The sequence below is a fragment of the Microtus pennsylvanicus genome, chromosome 13 (genome assembly GCF_037038515.1).
Source record: "Microtus pennsylvanicus isolate mMicPen1 chromosome 13, mMicPen1.hap1, whole genome shotgun sequence".
Taxonomy (NCBI): Eukaryota; Metazoa; Chordata; class Mammalia; order Rodentia; family Cricetidae; genus Microtus; species Microtus pennsylvanicus.
In genome coordinates, this window is record NC_134591.1 from 42,607,461 (window position 1) to 42,628,273 (window position 20,813).

Below are 20,813 nucleotides of genomic sequence, written 5' to 3' on the forward strand. Positions count from 1 at the left end.
AAAGGTTTCAGAAATGGAAGGAGGTGATAATGTGAATAAGCTTAATGCCACTAAACTGCACAGTTAAAACCCAGTAGAATGGCTGGGTGTGGTAGGGCACCCCAAAAGAGCAGCGCAGACTGCAGTGGTTTTGAGTACAGCCTGGCTTTTATTTATTTGTTTGTTTATTTATTTATTTGGTTTTTCGAGACAGGGTTTCTCTGTAGCTTTGGAGCGTGTCCTGGAACTAGCTCTTAGACCAGGCTGGTCTCGAACTCACAGAGATCTGCCTGCCTCTGCCTCCCAAGTGCTGGGATTAAAGGTGTGCACCACCGTCTGGCTGGTTTTTATAGTGAGTTCCAGGCCAGCCAGAGAGACATGGAAAGACCCTGTCTCTAAAAAATAGCAAACAGAAACGGGTAAAATTGGGCTGGGGAGGCGACTCCACAGGTAAAGGCCCTTGCTACCTAGCCTGACAACCTGAGCCCCCAGAAACTAAATAACAGGAAAAGCTGACTCCTGAAAGCTGTCCTCTTGACATGACACATGTGTCCCCACCACACAAATACATAGGGGTACCCATGAAACCTGTGCCCCTACCACACAAACACATACAATAAAATATTTTATAAGTCAAATGGAAATTTTTATATTAACTATACTGCTGCAATTTGAAAACAGAAAATAAAAAAGCAAAGCTCTCTGGAAATCCCTCCCTGATAATCCAAAGCAGTGAGAGATTGTTTCAGCTCATGATGGACAGTAACATATGGTAAGTTTTGTACTAAAAAATATTAAATGTGTTATGCTTCAAACCTAAAACTAGTAGGTAAAGACAGCACCCAGATGTTTTGACTTGAAAATACTGCTGAGGTCGTATTTTCCTCAGCTTCACTAACAAGTCTATTTTCTCTTGTGAAATCCTTCAGAGGAGAATGAGGCAAGAAGCCCAAACACAGGATGAGGGCGGAAGAGTCCAAGGTCCAGACCGAAGCCTAGTCTACAGGGACTCTGCCTTGCCACACCAGGCACCACAGTCCGACCCGCACTCTAGAGCCAGCTCCAACCTGAGGAGACAGGGCAGAGCAAGAAAACTGGGGTCCGGGGCAGGCAGCAGGACCAGCTGGGCACCAATTCGGAGTCCACGCATATCCAAAGCGGTCATTCATCAGTTTACAAAGTATTTTTCTCCCGCTCTCCCCACACCCATAGGTGTCTGCATCATGTCACGGAAGAGGCCAGCCGACAACAACGGGAATTGTGCTTTATTAGGGACGGAGAAGCAAAAGTAGACACAGTTCTTGGGTGCCTTATTCTTGCCATCCGGATTCACTGCGGAGTAAAGGTATTCAAGTGACAGGCCAGACGCATACCGGCTGGAAAAAGACCGGAGGGCAGTGGCCTGCTGTGTTCTGTGGAAGGACACACTACAGCGCTAGAATGAGGGACGCTGCTTGCACGGCTGGAAGGGCCTGTCCTGACAGCTCTGTGTGGAGGGCGGAGCAGTACCAATTGAGGAAGGATCTGGCCTGCCTGGGCAACCTGAGGTACCAGGTCTCCTTAGGCATGCCCTGGTTCTGTGACCTTGGCCAGCACCTTTCTCTTCTGAACCTATTTCTTCGTTTGCTGAGTAGTCAAAATCTGCCTTTGCCACTCAACGAGTTGGTGAGCCTTGCATTTGGACCACACCTGTTTTTCAGGCACACCTGCTTGTGCAATGCAGCGAAAGCGGAAACACCTACAGGGCGAGTCCTCGACCAGCTCTAGGAGCCACCCACTCGCAAGAGGTGCCCAGGACTGTCCTGTGGTTGTGCGGGGCTCCCTCAGGGCGGCCCCATCCACTGTCCTCCGCAGCCTTGGGAGCTAGGAGGGGCCAGGGCAGCCCAGGGGCAGCCATGACAGAGCCCGGGGCCGAGGACCTGGACACCCTCATCGACGAACTGGACTACCTGCCCGGCCACTTCCATTTGGAGATGCAGCTCAACTTCGAGCCGCGCTCACCGGCTCAGCTACGCGCCCGGGATCTGAAGCTCCAACGGGAGGGTCTGCGGCAGGAGCTGGAGCTGTTGGCCACCCCGCAGCTGTCTGCTGTGCGTCACCTCCTGGGAACCTTTTCCTTTTATCTGGATGAGCTGGACGAGGCCCGCGAGCGTTTCCTGGAGGTGGCCCGCGAAGACCCTGGGAACCTCAATGCCTGGGCCAATCTGGCACACGTCTACGGGCAGCTGGGCCAGGAGGAAGAGGAGGAGGCGTGCGCCGCGCGACTGGCCGGCCTCATGGGCCTGGCAGGGGACCCCGAGGATTCAGGAGACCCACGGCTCCGCGCTGCCCGGTGCCTGGCAGAGCAGGGATACGCACACGGCTTCGACGTGGGTTGTGCCAGCCCAGAGGAGCGTGCCCAGGTGCTGGAGGCGGGCATCGCACTCTACGACAAAGCGCTGAGCTATGGGCAGCAGGTGAGTGCTGGCAGAACTCTTCCATTACCTTTGTAGGGATGCCCCCCACCATTCCTGACCCAGGCTGCCTAATAGCTTCGGGTTCCTTGCACTGCCTACCTAGCTTTCTGTTTCCGCACCAAGGCAAATATAACTAGACCAGCTCATCCCTTTTCCCTCCTCTGCCAGCAAGGACCTATGCACATTCACCTAATTAGAGGCACAATCAGGCACCAAAACTTGCCAGATTTTCTTTCTTTCCTCTCCCCTACTCCACCTACCTATCTATTTAGACCCCGAATTTTGCCAGCTCCGCTGCCTCAGTGGGCGGACTTCCGTCTCCTCCCCAGCCTTTCTCTGCTGGCCCAGCCTCAGGAACTCTCCTGTGCTATGCCTCACTCGCTATCCATACAGTTGCTGCAGCTCACAGGCCACGTCTTCAGCTCAGGCCCCTCCCCACCCACCGGCAGAATGAGTCCTGGGTTTGAGTGGCATTTGAGGCCCTCAGTCCTTCATCCAGGCTTTCACTAAATCCTACACCTGCTCCATTCCTTATAGGCCGGCTGCTCACGGCTCCCTCCCTTCAGATTTGCCACAAGTTCCCCCTGATTCCTGGCTGGTCACAGCTTGCGCTCAGCTTCCACAGCGCTGTCCCAACTATCCCTCCAGCTCAGTCTCAACAGAGGGGGGCACAGTGTTCATCTGATTTATCACTGTAAACCAGTCTGGTAGTAACACTCAGGTCCTGGCACTAACAGACCCTAGTATACTTACCAATATCCTGCAGATAAGGGCCCTATGTTCAGCAGCCTATACAATAAGCACTTAGAATTGAGCAGCCCCATGGGTCTGGAATCAAGGTATGGCTCTATTCAGTGCTTGGGGCTATGGAGTCCTCTGCAGGTCTGCCTGACTGGGGGCCATCGATAGCCACACCAGTTCATAATCAATTGGGTTTGGTTCCTGCCTGGTTGATGTTTTGCTGTCTTCTGTTTCTTAGAAACAAGCCAATGGGTCTAGCCTACACTGCAGGGGAAGGGGTTACACAGGTCAGAAATACCAGCAGGTGGGACTCACTGGGGCATCCCAGAGGCTGCCTGTCACTGAGACTGATGGAAGAGTGATGTGGGCATGTTATCCTCTTGAGAGCAATGCCCTAGCACATCTCCATCCCCCAAACCTCCACGCGCCCTGGGTGTCTCTTCCATCAAAGTGTGCAACTTCTTTAAGGACAAATATTGGAATGGTGACTTCAGGAAGGCCACGTTGGAGAGTATGGACTTGACCTAAGGACAACAGTGCAGAACTGAAGTCGAGAGGGGACTTAGGCTGCAAGGGTCCAGGTCCAAGCCCCAGCTCCCTGAGCTCTCTAGCTCCAGTCAACAGATACCTGGCTCTCCAAGTGCCCTTTCTGTCACTTAATGAGGAAATAATGGCATGTGTGTCATAGGTTTTCTCACTGGTATAATGGCGACACAGCGGGCCCTGCCAGAGGATGGAATGCTGAGAGTTTGTTGCTTTGGGGAGCTGCCTGAGGTCTGTGCAGAGCAACTGGGGTCCAGGGAGAGGTAGGGTTTGTTCCCTGCCCCATCTGCCAAAGAATAGATGAGCCTGTACTCATGAAGTACCTGGTACCGAGTATGTGCTCAGTAAACAGGACAACAGTGATTTCAGCCTTCAGCATCAGGGGCTGGATCTGGAGAACTCAGATCTGTTTCTGATTTGCTGTGTGGCTTAGAAAAGCTGCTTGTCCCTGGCCTCTGCAGACTTCACAGAGGCCAGTCCTGAGCTCTGTATCCCTCCCTGAGATGCACCGTGATTATCTTGTCAAGTAGTAGAGAAGCCCGTACATGCCGAGCAGGTGGTTACTGGATTTCTCTACATTTATCCATACTGCCTGTGTGCCAGGCTTGTATTTAAGAAGTCCCAGCATTGAGAAACTCCTCAACAACAAAGAAAGCAAACATCAGTTCCTCCATTAACCACCTTACCCAAGCCCTTCCTCTGGGAGCAGAAGCCCAAAGGACAAGTTAGAGATGCCCCTACAGCTGCCCGAGGTCACACACCCATGACACTCTCTAAATAGTGAGCTTCAGGGAGCATGCTTTCTGAAATAAAACCAGTTCCCCAGGGCCTGATGATGGACACAGACTTCAGCGGCACATGGGGACCCAATGCTGGCATCAGCGGTGACCTGGAAAATCCGGGTCCTGGGGAGTAGAGAAGCAATGTGCAAGTTCCAGAGAAGGGATGCTTTTCAGCAGAGGTGACTGATGGAAGCTTCTGGAAGAGGAAGAACTCTGTTAACAGGAATAAGAGGAGGGCATGCCCAGCATGATGTCTGTAAAGGCCTGACATAGCAGGAGCATAGGGAGCATGAGGACTTCAGAGACAGTTACCTGGGGTGGGAAATGAGGGCCAGGAGGCGGCATCCTGAAGCTTTGTGGAGATAGCATTACCACTCAAGAGCTACTGGTATGAGCTCTGAAACCGGGTGCTGACGTGATGCACACATACATACACACATACACACACACACATGCACACACACATATACACACACATGCACGCATACACACATGCACACATGCACACATACACACACACACATGCCTCTGCCTCCCAAGTGCTGGGATTAAAGGCTTGCGCCACCACTGCCCGGCGCTCCCCCCTCCTTCTAAGAGGGCAGATAAACAGGCCCAGCTGTGCTGAGCTTTTGTGAGCAAGCCAGCAGAACTCCCAAAGATGGTGGCAGTTTTGCTTGGAGGGTGGTCCTGTCCAACACACACCTGCTAATATACTTGCAGATCCACGTCTGAACACACATGAACACTCTTCATACCTACCACAAGTAAGTGCTCACACATGTGCGTGCTCCTGCCCCTCCCCACCCCTCACAGCTGCCTGGGTGCGACCCATCCACAATGGGAGCCTGTGGGCTGTCTGAGCTCAGAACTGCACTTTTATTAGCGTTTTTTGTCTAACTCAGACTTCACAGAGCCACTGCCAGTTAGGCATTGTGTTCCCCCTCGCCTGCAGGGCACAGCAGGCTCCAGAGGGGAAGCTACCTTCCAGGAGGAACCCGTGCACTCACATCATTTGGATTTCATCATCAGGGATGCTGGAGGGCAGGGAAGTGATGCCTAGGCCAGCTTCACAAAGAGTGGGCATTCCATTTCCATGCCTAACAGGGTTGAAAGGGGACCCTAGTCAGCAAACCCAGGGTCCCTGTGTGCACATTGGGTACACACACCTCCACGGTTCTGGAAGCTCAGATTCTGTTCAGGATGGGTGAAGCCAGACGAAGCCGACAGAAGGAGGATGCCAGGCCATGGGCTAATGAGCTGGGCACTGAGCATGCCTGTGTTTTTCTACATCATCTCACGTGATCTCATAGAAATGCTGGCAATGCCACGCTGTTCTACAGATGAGCAAACAGAGGCTCAAAGAGGTGCAGCCTTGCCCAAGAGTATACACAGCCATTAGTGACAGGCAGGGACCAAAGTCGGGTGCTTTTGTTCAGGGTACAGCATTCCTGCCTCAGCCTTGTGGTGTCCTTGGAGCCACTCACATTTGCTGCTCATTGCTTCTGGGAATGCCACTGCCTTCTCTCCCCAGTAACTGATAACCTTGAGGGCTGCAGTCTGTGAGACCTCAGAGGGCAGGCGTTTTTAGTATCATCTCATTCAATTATGCCTGACAGAAGAAATCATGTCCACAGGGCTCTGCACAGTGGGGAACTGAGGAGAGTGAGGCTCTCTGTTCTTACCTGAGGGCAAAAGTCACCCTCAGACCCACAGCCACTACAGACCCTGAGTCTGAATTAGATCTGCAGCAAATAGAGACGTGGCTCTTCAAGGTGCAGTCAGTGTAGGGACCGCACGAAACAAAGATGACCCACAGGGCCAGCGGGTATGACAGACTAAGAGGCAGCAGGGAGCTGCTGTTGATCTGCTCAGAGCATGAAGTCCAGGTGAAATGCTTCAGGGGACCCAAGATGCTGACAGACACTGAGTCATGGCACTCAATTCCCAACGCCCTCCACCAGCCCATTCACTACCCCACCACAAGCTTCTTAGATGGGCAGGATGTTCAGAGACACAGAGGCGGGTTCAGTGACCAGGATCCCTCGGTAGAGGAAGGAACCTCAGACTTTTGTGATTCGGCAGACTCAATGAGGCAAGTCAAGGGGAACACTAGTCCCCACAGCAGCATGGGGAGGAACCTCTCTCTGTCCTGTCCAGTGCGCTCTGCCGCTGTCTGTCACCACTAAAGACATCCCACTTGTGCTAGACGGACTCATTCTCGGGCAGGTCTGACACCAGCGATTGTTTCTGCAGTGTCTGCCTTTACAAGGCCAGGGATTCAGGGTGCTGTTGAAAGACTGGTTTTTGGAGGGAGGCAGATCAGAACTGAATCCTGGTCCTTCTACCCGGCAGTGTGGCAGAGCTGTGGCTCTTTGGCTGTCTTCCAATCAGTCCAAGGAAGACGTGATACCTAACTTCCAGAGCTGTTCTGAGAATCCGATGCCACCATGCCCCGCAAGCCCAGTGACCTGGGAGAAGCCTCCTTCCTTTCCATTAGTCCCCTCCCAGGAGGGTAGTAGTCATCCCGGGGCCTCCCTGGAATGTAAAGAGCAGCTGCCAGGGCAAAGTTCACCCTGCCAGGTAAATACTCGCTGAGAGCCTAGTTGATAACCCAGTCTAGTCCGTAGTCTGTAGTTCTGCGAACTGAGGGTTTAATGAAAGGAGAATTGAAATCCTTTAAAGTAACTTCCAATGTCCCTGTCTCTGCGGCACCACCCAGGGACACGCTTGAGTCCACGCAAACCTGCCCTGTGTGTGACGCTGCATCTCATCCCACTACTTCTGCCAGGTCACCTGCCTTAGGCTCTTATCCCACAAGCCACAGAAGCAAGCTCGTCAGGCATCCCCGAGGAGGGGAGTTCTGGTCCTTTGGCCCATTGGAAAGGGACACACCTCTCAGCCCATTTCACTCCACCCTCTGTAGGGAGTCCAGCCAGCGGCTTTCAAACTCAGACCCTCAGAGAGGACACAGAGCCTCCTGGGCCATACCTCTAGAGCCACAGAAGGGTGAATCAAGAATTTGCATTTCTAAGTAGGGCCTGGTAGCTCACACAGTAATCCTAGCACACCCAGACTAAGGCAGGAGGATTGCCACAAGTCTGAAACCAACCTAGACTATATTATGAAACGCTTGCCTCAAAAAAAAAAAAAAACCCTAACCAGGTTGGCCTCGAACTCACGGAGATCTCACCGCTCTATCACAGCTGTCTCTCCTACAACCTCCCTAACAAGGAACTCTTGAGCAGTCAAATGGGCCAGCACATGGTCTGCTCTGCACAGCAGAATTTATTGGCTATCACATTGTGTGACATAACAAACAGCTAAGTCTGGATGTGGTGATGCACCCCTGGATTCCTAGCAAGAGATGGAGGCAAGGTGATGTCAAGCTCTAGGCTAGCCCAGGACATGCAGTAAGATGCTCCCTCATTAAACAGGGGTGTAGGGGTGTGTGGGGTGGGTAGAATGCAAGGAGTGTCCATAAGTCTGTCCAGGCTTTCACGTCAGTCATGTGACTTCGAGGGCAGCATCTTGCCTCAGTTTGCCCATCTGGAGTAAGGTGGTAATGATTCTCACTTTCCCTTCCATGCGGACAGTCAGAAGCCCTAAGTAAGCTGTGAGACCGTGTTTTGCAAGTGGTAACCACGGTTTTAACCCTGGCTCTTTGCGGTTAGATAGTGTGGAAAGAATGTGAACTTAAGACAGAGGTGGCTTTCGGCCTGCTTTCCCCATCTCAGGGGGGAGGCAGAAAATGAGGAGAGGAGCAGGCTGATGCTTACTTAGGGAACCCCTCAGGGTCTATCCCCACACCTGCGGCTATTCCCAGGGTGACTGCAAACTCAGGCTGGGCCTCATGCAGCTCCTTCTTGAGAATCTATCTGCCCCAGAATGAGGGCCAGCCTGACACCTGGGCTCTGATGCTGACTGGCCCCTCTCGTGGGGTGTCCCAGGCAGAGCCCAGACCAGGCTGTCCCAGAGACTCCTTCCATACTCTCAGCCTTTACCTCCTCCCAGGCTGCCTAAACCCTCAGCCTCTGGAAGCTGGGAACCCTGGAGCTGTGCCCTTGCCTGCCACTGAGGCTCCTCAGCAGGAGAGAGGCAAGTACCCCCTCCTTTCAGCAGGAGCCACAGCAGTCACAGGCCTGGTTAATTTAATGCACTGTGGCTTGCCAGGTTGCCCCTGGTAACAGCTTCAGCTGCTGCTCCCAAAACAACCAGGACTTTTAAAGGGACAGGCTATTTTCCTGCTGGCATTGCACTGCAGAGGGAACAGCATCCAGGAGATTTTCCTGGCTGACAGCAACCCAGCAGCACTCTGAGGCCCCCACTCCCATGTCCGCTGCTGCTCCACTCCTTGTCTGCTGACCCAGCCCGTAACCCAGAAGCCCGCCTTCGGCATCACTCACAAGTGAGATTCGTCACTTGTCTCACTCAGATAGCTGCAGTTCTGAAAATCAGTTTAGTCTCCAAATTTGGAGGGTCAGGGAGAGAGAAGAGTAGAAGAGTATAGGCCTAGGAGCTGCTCCTGCAGTTCAGGGATAGTGTCATATGGCTTCCATTGTGAAATTCTTAATAAGGGTGTTGACAGTGAGCAGAGTGGCGGGGGAAGTGTCTGCTCATAGACCTTGATGTTAACACGTGTGGAGCTTTGGGTAAATCACCCCACCTCTCAGGTCTCAGGGTCCCTGGATACATAACACAGCCTTGTGGGAAAGGCTGGGGGGTTAGGACCGTGGAGGAATGAGCGTAACTCCCAGCTCTGCCATTCACTGGCCATGTGGTTTGGGCAAATAAGGCAATGTCTTTGGACCTGAGTACCAATGCTGAAGGAGTGCCTACACACAAGAGGAGCCCTGTCCAAAGGCAGTGGGTCAAGTGGGTGTAGTGTACATACCTATAATGTAAGCACATGGAATCACACGTTTGGAGCTATCCTGGGCTACACAGCAAGTCCAGGACAGCTTAGGCACATAATGAGATGCTGTCTCAAACAAAAAACAAAACAAAATGGATGGCACTTCTAATACCGGGGTGCTATGGAAACAAGACAGATGTCTGCAGCCCTAGAGATAGGAATAAAGTACGGAGGGTGTCTTCAGGTTCCAGGCCTTAAAGCCCTGGGGCCATTTGGGGCACTGAAGCAGATTACAGTCTACAGTCGACAAAGCAGCCCCAGCCCACACCAGGAGAGACGGACTCCTGTTTGCCCCTGGGTGTGCCCCTGAGGCACACAGCACTATCCTCCTCTGCAGATAAGGATGCAACCCCTAGATAAGCTCTCATCCCTAGGGCTGCCTAGCTGAGGCCCCTGAGCCTCCCAGCCTCTGCTCTGCTCGTTCCAACCCAGAAGCCACTCTGCCAGCTCTTGTATTGGCCCCCCCATTCCTTATCAGAAACACGGAAGAAAGCGTGGGGCCTTTTCCCTCCACGACTCGTGTTAGACAATCACAAAGCAGGCCTGTGACCAGACCAGAGGTCTGAGGTCACGCCAACAAGCAGTCAGGCAGCCCGAGGCACCATGGGTTACTCATGCACAAGTGTTTGACCAGGGTAGCCCATAAAAGGTGCCCCATAAATCTGAGCCCTCCCTCCCTTCCAAGCACCAGTGTAAGGGCAACAGGCAGGTAATCTACCATCCTATCCCCACTTTGTGCTTTGGAAATGTTCCCCATTTCTCAAGGATGCCCCAGAACCCTTGGGGCCTGCGCCTCTATCACCCACAGTGCTTTTCACAGCAGCCCTGGTGTACGTAGCCCCTCCTAGAAACGGTTTAACCCACTGAAGTGTCATGAGCAGCAAAGCACACGCGGCCGCTTGACATCCCCAGCTCTAGCCCCTGCTTTGGCTCGCCACCACCTTACAGATGGGCTCCAAATTCTAAGCCTGGAACTTTGACCCTTCACAATGTTCCCCCTGGCTCCTCGACACTTTGGGTTAGGGATTCCAGCCCTGGTCACATGCAGACCCCATTTCTGCTCTCCTACCATCTTGAACCTCTCTCTGCCCATGATGGCCAGGCCTCCGGGAATAGTATTTCTTGCTATATCCCTCTGGCAGTGCCCTCTCTCCTGGAGGACCCTGTTCTAGTGCCACTTCTTCAGAAAGCCTTGGGGGACCCTGGTCTGAGTAGGACATCTCTTCAGGACTCGCACAGCCCCTTCATCCCTTCCATTCTAACTGTGCCTTTACACCTGGCTTTGCTGCCAGGCCAAAACCTTCAAGATGGGACCACCTTCCCTCTCCTGTCTTCACTGCCCAGCCTTGGACCACTCACCATTCACTGGCTCTGGCTCCCTCCTCCTCACTTCACAATGTTCTTTGCCTTCCAGGTTACATACATACATATGTATACACACACACACACACACACACACACACACTTTACCCAAGATCCTGTTCACTGGCTGTGACTCCCTCCACCTCACACACACACACAGTGTTCTTTGCCCTCCAGATTCCTCATTCCCTCACATCCCTGAAAAGCTGCTCAAGCCACCCCACCTCAACACACACACCAGGTACTCTGGTCCCTGTCTCTCCCTCTGAAGTGCCACAACCTAGTCAAGACTCAGCTTGGAAATACATCCTCTAACTGGGCGGTAGTGATGCATACCTTTAATCCCAGCATTTGGATCTCTGAGCTCTGAGTTTGAGGCTACCCTGGTCTACAGAGAGAGTTCCAGGGTAGCCAGGGCTACAAAGAAAAACCCTGTCTCAAAAAAGAAAGAAGAAAGAAAGAAAGAAAGAAAGAAAGAAAGAAAGAAAGAAAGAAAGAAAGAAAGAAAGAAAAAAGAAAGGAAAGAAAGAGAAAGAAAGAAAGAAAGAAAGAAAGAAAGGAAAGAAAGAAAGAAAGAATGAACGAACGAACCTCCTCTGGCTGGAAGTGGCGTCATCCTGCTATAGATGGTCTGCCATCACTCTCAAGGCTTTGGTCAGACTTTGCCCCTCCTCCAGGGTTTGATAATGGTGACAGGAATCAGGAATATGGGCTATGTAGCTAAACCAACACCAGTTCCCTAGAGCTGCCTTCTCCAGCCGGGCTATCCTGGGCAAGTCACGTCCCTCTCTGCACCTCAGTGTATTTACCTGTAGAGGAACTAATATCCAGGTCCTAGGTTTGCTGTGAGCTCAGGTAACGGGCATGAGAACCTTGGCACATACACCAGGCCTCTCCATACCCAGGTCTGTTTCCCTAGCCAGTTTATAAGCCTCGAAATGTCAGGGTTCAACCGTCACTGGAGGCCACATCCCCGCAGCACCTCAGAGGCTCTCGGGAAGGCTGGCTGATGTGAACGTTGCTGGAGGGGGAGGAGTGTAGGGAATGAGGTGAGTGAGAGCCCAAGCAGAGAAGGCAGGAGAGGTGGGCAGGGAGATGACTATGGGGGAGGGGCCAGAGGCAGAGGCAGAGCCGATATGCACTGGGGACTTTATTGGTTTTCATTAAAATTCCTTCCCAAGGCAAGAGGAGCTACTCCCGTAAATAGCAGCATAAATATTTTATCGGGTGCCCGAGTCAGTCTAAATGCACAGCAGGGTTGGCGAGAATAATAATGGGAAAATATTCAGGGAGGCCCGGTGAGCTGAGCTTTGTGGACTCACTTAACATCCCCAGAGAGGTGGAAGTGGGGAAGCGGGAGGGGAAGGAAGAAAGGAGAACACAGCTGAGCAGAGCTGGGGCTGGGGACCAGAGACTGGGTAGAGTTAGCTGGGGAAGGAGGAGAACAGGATCCATACTTGCTCTTGAGGGCTGCTTCACTGGGGACTCAGGTGGCTCATCTCAAAAGCCCTTTGATCAGAGAAGGAAAGCAGTTTGCCTATGGCTGCCCAAACAGGCACCAACATCAAGGCTGTTGATGGCCGGAGGCCTCCCCACTGTACCTGTTGCCTCTTCGAGTTCAGGCTCTAGCATGGGTGCTTGTAAGCACCAGCCTGAGTGTCTCCATAACCACCATATACAGCATGTCATTCTCTGCTTCCTAGATCCCAATAGAAGAGAAAAGGAGCTGGTACTTCACCATGGCAACGCTCTTCATCAGGTCAGGCCTGGGACTGGAGATGGGTTGGGGATGGTGGAAGAGGCGTGGCTTGTGGAATAGAGGTGGGTGGGTGCCATGGCACCTCTCTGGCGTCGGCCACAACCCTTTCCTGTGCACAGGTTGGATGGCATCTTGCTAGAGATGGGCACTGAGGAGCAGAAAAGGCTGCCAGCCTTCAACCGCACCCTGGCCTTGCTCCGGCAAGTCCTCAAGTCCTCAGACTCCCGACACCAAGGTGGGAACTCCGGGTGGGGTTGAAGCACCTCTGTCCTGCTGTCCTGCCCCTGTCAGTAGTTCTGTCTGACTCCATCCCTGTCTCTTTTCGCCTCACCCTGGCTCACCTCACAAACCTGTGTTTACCCAAGGAAGCCCAGGCTCCTTAGCATAGCAGACTCAGGTGGGATGCCAAAACCTGTGGTCCGTGAAACATCATAGAAAGGGCTTGGATCAGTGGTAAAACAATTTACCCACGTGGAAACAGGCAAAAAGAGTTTACTGAGGTATGCTTCAAAGAAGTAGCAGGGAAATCACTGCTTCTTCAGGGAAGAGAGAGTAGCCACTGAGAGGGAGTTTCTTTTTCTTTTTTTTTTAAATTTATTTATTTATTATGTATACAACATTCTGCCTCAATGTATGCCCGCACGCCAGAGCAGGGGGCCAGATCTCAGTACAGATGGTTGTAAGCCACCATGCGGTTGCTGGGAATTGAACTCAGGACCTCTGGAAGAGCAGCCAGTGCTCTTAACCTCTGAGCCATCTCTCCCGCCAGAGGGAGTTTCTTTTATAGCCGTTGAAGGGGGGGGGGTACTTGGCATTGTTTCCTGTGCCATTTGTGTGGGGAACCCTATCTGGGTGGAGAGGCTCCACCCCGTGCCATCTTATTTAGTAGGAATTTTGGCAGTAAGTTGTTTTCCTGGAGATTGGTCATTTGTCCAAGGAGCCGTGGGGTCAGGTTCCAAAGGTTGTGACCAGGCTGTAAAAGCATAGGAATTTTGCTTTTATTTGGGGCCTTTTGTTTCCCTACTCAGAAACCTGAGGTAGCCTAGAGTGCTAAAACAGTGTGTGTTAGATAGTAAGACCACCACCAGACACAAGCCCATAAGCGTACAATGACACAGACCCATATCTTAGAATATACAGCATGTGTCTCCACCACCTTCCACCCCCGCCTATGGTTAGGGAAGAAGGCTGTGTTAGGAGACAGGTGAGTCACTCGTTCTAAAGGCCAAGCAGCAATCACAGGGACTGAAGGGCTATGTCCCTGAAATGGCTTCTCCTGTGTGACATGTTTAGACACAGAGTAAGCTGCAGACATGGCCTGCCATACCCTCAGGAGTCCGATAACCTCCTCTGCCTTTCGTCTTCTCTGCCTCCGGTCACGCTGTGGTCCTTTTCTTCATCTTTATGGGGACAGTGCCTACAGAGGAGGAGTTGGCCCCCCTCCCCGCTTATGCTCACCCTTCCTCCACTGCTCCCTAGAGACCCCACCCTCTCTTGCCCTCACCCAGCTTTGGCCTGGTGCTATGTTGGCATGCTGCTGGAGAGGAAGGACACCTTCTTTACCACCCCCATGGGTGTCCACGAATGCGGATACTCAGGGACGGAGCCCCTGGACTGCTTTGGCAAGGTATGTGTATGTCCTGGATACATCCACTTCACAAACTTGGGCTCCCCCAGAGCCCTCTGCTTCTCTGGGCTAACCCCGCTGTGTGACCCACCCAGAAAGAACCCTACTCCAGTCCTCCATCTCCATCCTCTCCTCACCCAAAGGATAAGCATTCCTTCACACCTGCTCTGCTCTGCCCAAGGTCAACACTGTCCCCACCTGAAAAGACCCACACCCATCCCTCCAGCCTTGAAATGGGCCTGAAACAGTTCTTCCCTCAGCTGTGTTTCCTTTCCCTCCCAGGGGTTTAATAGAGGGGATAGATTTACTGGGGTCTCCTTACTGGGTCTGCCCTCAGGCTCTGAGACAAGTCAGAGAACCACTAGTAACAATCAGCAATCAATACCAACATTGGCAGGGAGACTCTGGCCCAGCTAGAAGCCCCATAAGTATGAGGAGGTTGAGGATGACTCTGGCCTACGTCTTATCAGCCACATAACAGGAGAGGAAAAGCTTAAGAATGTGCCAGTGAGCTGGACTCCAGGGAATTTGGGGCTGGTAGGTTTGCCCCAAAGTGGTTACTTGTATGACTAAGCCATGAGGATGCTGGCCATGGGTAGGTAGGATCTGTGAATGTGGTGGCTCAGCTTCATGCTTCATTCCCCCCTTCCTCCCTCCATAGGCCATTGAGATCGCCAAGGACCATCCTCCCATCCTGAATCGCCTGGCCAAAATCTTCCACTTCCTAGGAAAGCAGGATATGGCCATAGGAACCTGCAACATGGCCCTGGATGTGCTTAGAGACCCACAGCTCAACTGGCAGGCATACAGCACCAGGGCCAAGGTGAGACAGCCCCACCTCATCCTGCCATCAGGAATAAGAGGCCAAAGGGCAAGGGCAAAGATCCTGGGGCCAGTGCCCTGGAATCTTCGTGGCAGAGAGCTTAGGAATCGTCTAGACACCCGAAATGCCTGCCTTTTGAGCCAAGAGTTAAGCTTGGTGCTGTGTGTAAACACGGAAGCAAACATATCCCAGGAGTCCGTTCGTGACTGAGTGATCGCTATATTAGGTCCATCTTTAGCGACTTCACTGTCTATCGGGAGACTGGGCTGCACCATATCCTCAGGGCTCCCAGTTACACACTGAGGTGAGAGTTGCCTCCCTCGGTTCTCCTTGCTGGGCCCAGCTCTACCTCTGACCCCCTCAGAACACAGCTGCTTGAGGCCACACCTACAGGTCTGAACTCATTTTTCTTCAAGTTAATAAGTCCCCCCTCCCCCCACCACACACCCCTCATCGGCTCTACTACCTTTTCATTGTGCTTCCAATCCGGTCTCCAGGGCTGCAGGAAGTAAACAGAAAACTGCCCTGTAGTTGATGCAGTTGCTACTGATAATAAGGATACTCACTGTAAAGCCAGAAGGTGGCGCTACAAAAATCTTCCAAGCTGTGCTCTGTTTACTCACCCCGAGAATCCCCGGAAAAGTCTACGGATGGGGCAAAGCACAGAGTGGCAGCCAGCTTCCTCAGGGTCCTGCCTTCACTTTGCTGGAATGACAGCCATAGCTCCTCCATCTGCTCCCTGTGGCTCCAGAGGTCACACTCACTACTCAGATGACCAGAACAAGAAGGAACATGGACAGAAGGGAACGCACAGGGCAAGGACGGAAGCCAGGACCTGGCTATGATAGCTTTGTCCAACTCCTGTTCTGACGCCTTTCTTCCATCCTGTGGGCCTGGGTCTCCGCCTAGAATGCCCACTTGGTAGATATCCGGCTGACTTCCTCCCTTCCTACAGGCCTGACAAAGCTTCAGCTTTTTTCTAATGGCCTCTCATTGAAAATATCAAACTACTTGCCAGTATTTTCTGTCCTTCCCTGCTTTATTTTTTTCTTCTTTTGTTGTTTGTTTATTTGTTTGTTTATTTGAGACAGGGCTTCTCTGGCTGTCCTGGAACTCACTCTGGAGACTAGTCTGGCCTTGAACTCAGAGATCCTCCTGCCTCTGCCTTCCAAGTGCTGACATCAAAGGCATGCACCCCCACCGCCCGGCTACTTTTCCTTTTTAACACCCAAGACACTGTTTGCTCTTTGTCCTGTTGATTGCTTCTCCTTACTGACATAGAAGCTCACACTTTGTCATTTTGTTTTCCACTGTGTCCTCAGGACCTGACACATAGTTTTGGGAATTGCCAACTTTTCAATCTAGAAAATGGAGTTCAGATGTTATAACACTTCCTCCAGGTTATATGGCAGATTGTGGGGGCAGTCAATACATGTTTGCTGGAAGAATAGATGGATGGAGGGATGGATGGATGAATGAATGTTCTTACTTCATTCTGCTCCTCATTGTGTAAGCAGGGAGGCAGGCCCAGAATGGGGAGTGGTTACCCCAGCTGGCACAGAACTAAGACCCAGGGCTCCTGGGTCCCAGTCTGGGGTAGCAGGCTTTCTGCAGTCACACAGGATGCCCCTGGTTGCCGCCAAGAAGCAACCTGGCTTTTTCGTGAGATCAGAAAGGAGGCAGATGTCTTGTGCAGAGGATTTCCCCTGAGTTGCCCCTCTACTGCAGGTTCGAATCAGAGCCTATGTCCACGACCTGGAACGGGCCAAGGTGGGGCTCGGGGGCATGCCAGACAGGAACCACCTGGCTTGTGCCAAAGCTGACCTTGAGGAAGTGATCAAGGTGCACCCAGGCCTCAGGACCTACCTAGACATCGGCCAGGTAAGAGACAAGGGCTGCCTGGACCCTGAGGACAGAGAGGAATACGTGGTGTGGGCCCTGCTCTCTCCTCCAACTGTCCCGTGGATTGGATGCAATAATGTGTGTAGATGTTTAGAAGCCTCCCTCGTCCCACCCTCTACCCCTCAGCAGTCAGTACAGGCCATGATGTGCTCAGGGAAGGGCTATCAAAGGTGACCACATCATAATTGCATGGGGGCGGGGCTTAAGGCTAGGTGTGGAGGAGCTGGGACTAGAACCCTGGTACAGGGTTTTCCAGGGGGCTGGAGAAATGGTGGGAACTGATTAGGGGGGCTAGGGTGTGAAGGAGGAAGGCTAAGAGGCCATCCCTACCCAGGTTTACTACTACATGGGCGTGGATGCCATGAGGGAGCTGCTGGCTGTGGATGAAGCCGCGCTCAACCAGGCGCTGGTCTTCCTGGCGAAGGCTGGCGAGTTGGAGCTGGGAGCCACGCTACCGGAGCTGCAGCTGCTGCGCGGCAAATGCTTGCGAGTCCAAGGTGAGGATGCCAACGCTGCAGCCTGCTTCAAGCGTGCAGTGGAACTGGACGACAGGGGATCCAGCCACACCGAGAGCTTCGGCTGCCTGCTCGAGGCGCTCCTGGCTCAGTGGAGCCAGGCACAGCTGAGCGACGGCGAGGTGGGCTGCGAGGTGGACATCTGGTTGTGCCACGCCAGGAGCAAGTACCCAGCGGCACGCCTGCGCCAGGAGCTGCAGCGTGTGTGGCGCGGCCACACAGATGAGGTCCTGGGCCTGGCTGGTGCCTTGGTAGCCCAGGGACGGCCGGCACTAGTGCGACTGCTCTTTGAGACCATGGAACACGAGGGTGAGGACGCTGGAGGACCGTGCAAAAATCGAGCATCCTCCTCCTGAATCAGGTGCTGATGCCCTGATGAGGTCGGATCCCAAAGAGTCCCCACGTGGATGACTGAGGTTAGTCATGGCACTCAAGACAGGCCACCTGGAAGGGTGAGCAGAGCCAGATGTTTTTTGCGTTGGGTTATAGTTTAGTCGAAGGCTTGCCTAGCAAGCATTGAGGCCCTGGGTTCGTTTCCTACACCTGAGGGGTGGGGGGAATCAAAGCAGATTTTCTCCCCCTATAGAAACTGTGAATGGGTATTTTGAAACGTTTTATAAATTTGAAATACCCATAGGGCAGGAAAGGGGCGCTTGCAGGAAATTCTGCAGAACAAGGAGTCTGGGGGCAGGCACGAGAGGCCAATGGAAAACTGCTGCTTGAAGAAAAGAATTTTACAAACATGCAGGGAAAATAGGATAGTTCAACTCTGACAGAAAAGATAGCTGTCTCCAATGTGACTTTCTATCCCAGATGTCTGAGTGACTGTCATTGGAGTCCCGAGGGCCACACTGAAAGTTTAGCTGAGTAGTCTCAAGTACTCAGCCAGAAAAGTCTAGCTAAAACAGACTAAGGTAGCGCTGTGCGTGGGTGCCTGCAGGGTTCTTCTGACTTAAGCCCAGGCTTTCAGAACCAGTTCCTACCTCCCCATCAGCGTCCAGCAAGCCTGGAAGGCATCCCGAAGTCCCTGAAATAAAACTCATCAGAAACACCCTCACTCACCTTCCCTGTCCTCTCTGTACCCCTGCTCCTGTCCTGTTTAGTTTTTTTGTTGTGTATTGTTTTATGATAACCTCGAGGAATTTTCTGAAAACCTCACCGGCACATTGTATGGGCAGTCAGCAAACACCTGTTCTAATTTCCCTCTGGGTTCTCTGCACACCAACCAAACGTCACATAGGTCAAGAACCCCATTGCCTGGGCTGCCCGCTATGTGCTACACATAGATCAAGTGGCATTACCTCCTCACTTCATGGATGACACAGACACGGACAAAGTCCCAGACAGATGAAGAGTCATCACAGAGGCAGATCACCCACTCCCTGACACCTCCCAGCTGGAGGCTGTGGCATCTTTGGTCAGAGTTAGGCTCTCCTGGTGCTCTTTGGGCCTGTTCTCTTTCGTCCCCATCTCTGCTCCTCACTCCAGGACCTCTGTGCCCTTCCATATCTTGTTTCCTCTCTGGCTTTCCCCAGCCATTACTGTCCTATCGAGTGCTCAGCTCAGAGGCGACACACCCCCCCCCGGAAGTTCTTTGCCTCCTCTCACCTCTCATGAACCTCACCTTTCTCAACAGGAAGGGTGTATTGGAACTGTCTCCTGCCGTATGACATTCATAGATGTTGTGACCAGGACTGTAGCCCAGGGACTCTTGAGGTCTAGAGTTCAGCCAGAGCCGTGGCCATTGTACCTCCTGCTCAGCTTTATGCCAACTCCCCAATTCCATGAGTGGGAAACTGAAGCCACTCATGTTTGACTGGTCCAAGGTCAAGCTCAAAACTACTACCCCTTTCATAGTCCTTTCAAGGATGCCGTTTACTTCTGTCAAGTCCATGGGAACCTCAGTTCTTCCATTTCCTGTCTCATCAAATACATGGCAAGCACAGGCCAAACTCCAGAACAGATTTGGGGCCAGAACCAACCCTGTCTTTGCCTTGCCTTTAGAGAGGTAGCAGTCTAGACCATGCTCAGCAATTAGGAAAACACCTTATGAACCACCACCCTCAAGACTTAAAGAGAGTTACAAAGCTACTAGAGACCTATGGAAGTGTTTGAAAGGCACCCGCCCCCAGCTGTCCTCAGCTAGCCTGAGTGGCCCTTCTATAGCGTAGTGAAGAATGTGCTGTCCCAGGACCTGAATCTTGGCTGTTCCTCTTCAACAAGCCATTGTCAGGTCAGACCTGAAAATTCCTTGCTCTGCCCCCTGAGTGTCTGGGAGGACAACTGTCACACAGATGAAGCCACAGGAACCTCAGTCTTTGCACTGCCTGCCTTCTCTTCTCTTGGATCTCACAGCTGCTAGGCAGCTGGGAACATCTGTTTAAGAGGTATGAGCGAGGGATGTGAAAGACTATAAAAATGAACAGGATTCCTCAGTTACAGCTTTCAAAGACCTTTAGTTCTCACCTGCTCCTGCCTCCCACCTCCTGATCGCCCAGTGGGAGTGTCTACAAACCGTTGCGTACAGCAGACAGGCAAATGCTACATCACAAAGGAATTAATTGTTAGTCAGGTATAATGGCTCACACCTGTAATCCCAGCACTCCTTGGGCTTGGGATCAAGACCAGCCTGGGCTACACAGTGAGTTCCAGATCTGCAGAGTGAAAGCCTGTCTGGAAAACTAAACAAATAAAAGAAGACATTTTATTTATTTATTTATTTAATATGTATACAATATTCTGTCTGTGTGTATGTCTGCAGGCCAGAAGAGGGCACCAAACCTCATTACAGATGGTAGTGAGCCACCATGTGGTTGTTGGGAATTGAACTCAGGACCTTTGGAAGAGCAGGCAATGCTCTTAACCACTGAGCCATCTCTCCAGCCCCTAAAAGAAGACATTTTTAAAAGGAAAGGAAAAGATAAAGATGGCAAGAAAGCCACAGAAAACAAATCAGTTCGTTTTCAACAGGTCTGTCCTTTTATAGAGTTGATACCTTTTCTAAAACTTTTCCCCCCAATTCAAGTTCATTTCCTGGGGCCATAGAGCATAGACCCTAATAAGTGAAGTGACCTTGAATAGACTCTTTCCTCTGCTCAGCATCCTCTTCCTAGCATGGTGCTGTTGTGCAGTGTTGCCAGCCAGGCTGTGCTATGCTCTGACCTGGGCGCTCACAGCGAAGGTGCGAAGGTGTGAGAGGCTAAAAGCTGCTTAGTGCAGGGTTTCTCTCTCTCCTGAAACAGCCCCCTCTCCAAGGGAGCACCCTTCACGGATGATGGTGGCTGGATGCCAAACGAAGTGAAATGTCTCCTTCTCGGGCTGTTGACTTTTTTCTTGTTTAGGGAAGGGGAGGATAATGACATTTAGCACTTTACAGCCTAACAGTAAAATGAGCAGATGGAAACAGATTCCA

At 52.2% G+C, this 20,813-nt stretch overlaps 1 protein-coding gene across 1 annotated transcript; it reads left to right on the top strand.

Annotated features, from left to right (window-relative positions):
- The first annotated feature begins 1,191 nt into the window (after positions 1–1,191).
- Positions 1,192–18,222, top strand: Ttc22 (tetratricopeptide repeat domain 22). Its single transcript, XM_075946343.1, has 7 exons — positions 1,192–2,435; positions 12,479–12,534; positions 12,654–12,769; positions 14,043–14,161; positions 14,823–14,984; positions 16,713–16,865; positions 17,221–18,222. The coding sequence occupies exons 1-7, from the start codon at positions 1,875–1,877 to the stop codon at positions 17,755–17,757; spliced, it is 1,704 nt and encodes a 567-aa protein (XP_075802458.1). The 5' UTR covers positions 1,192–1,874; the 3' UTR covers positions 17,758–18,222.
- The last annotated feature ends 2,591 nt before the right edge of the window (positions 18,223–20,813 follow it).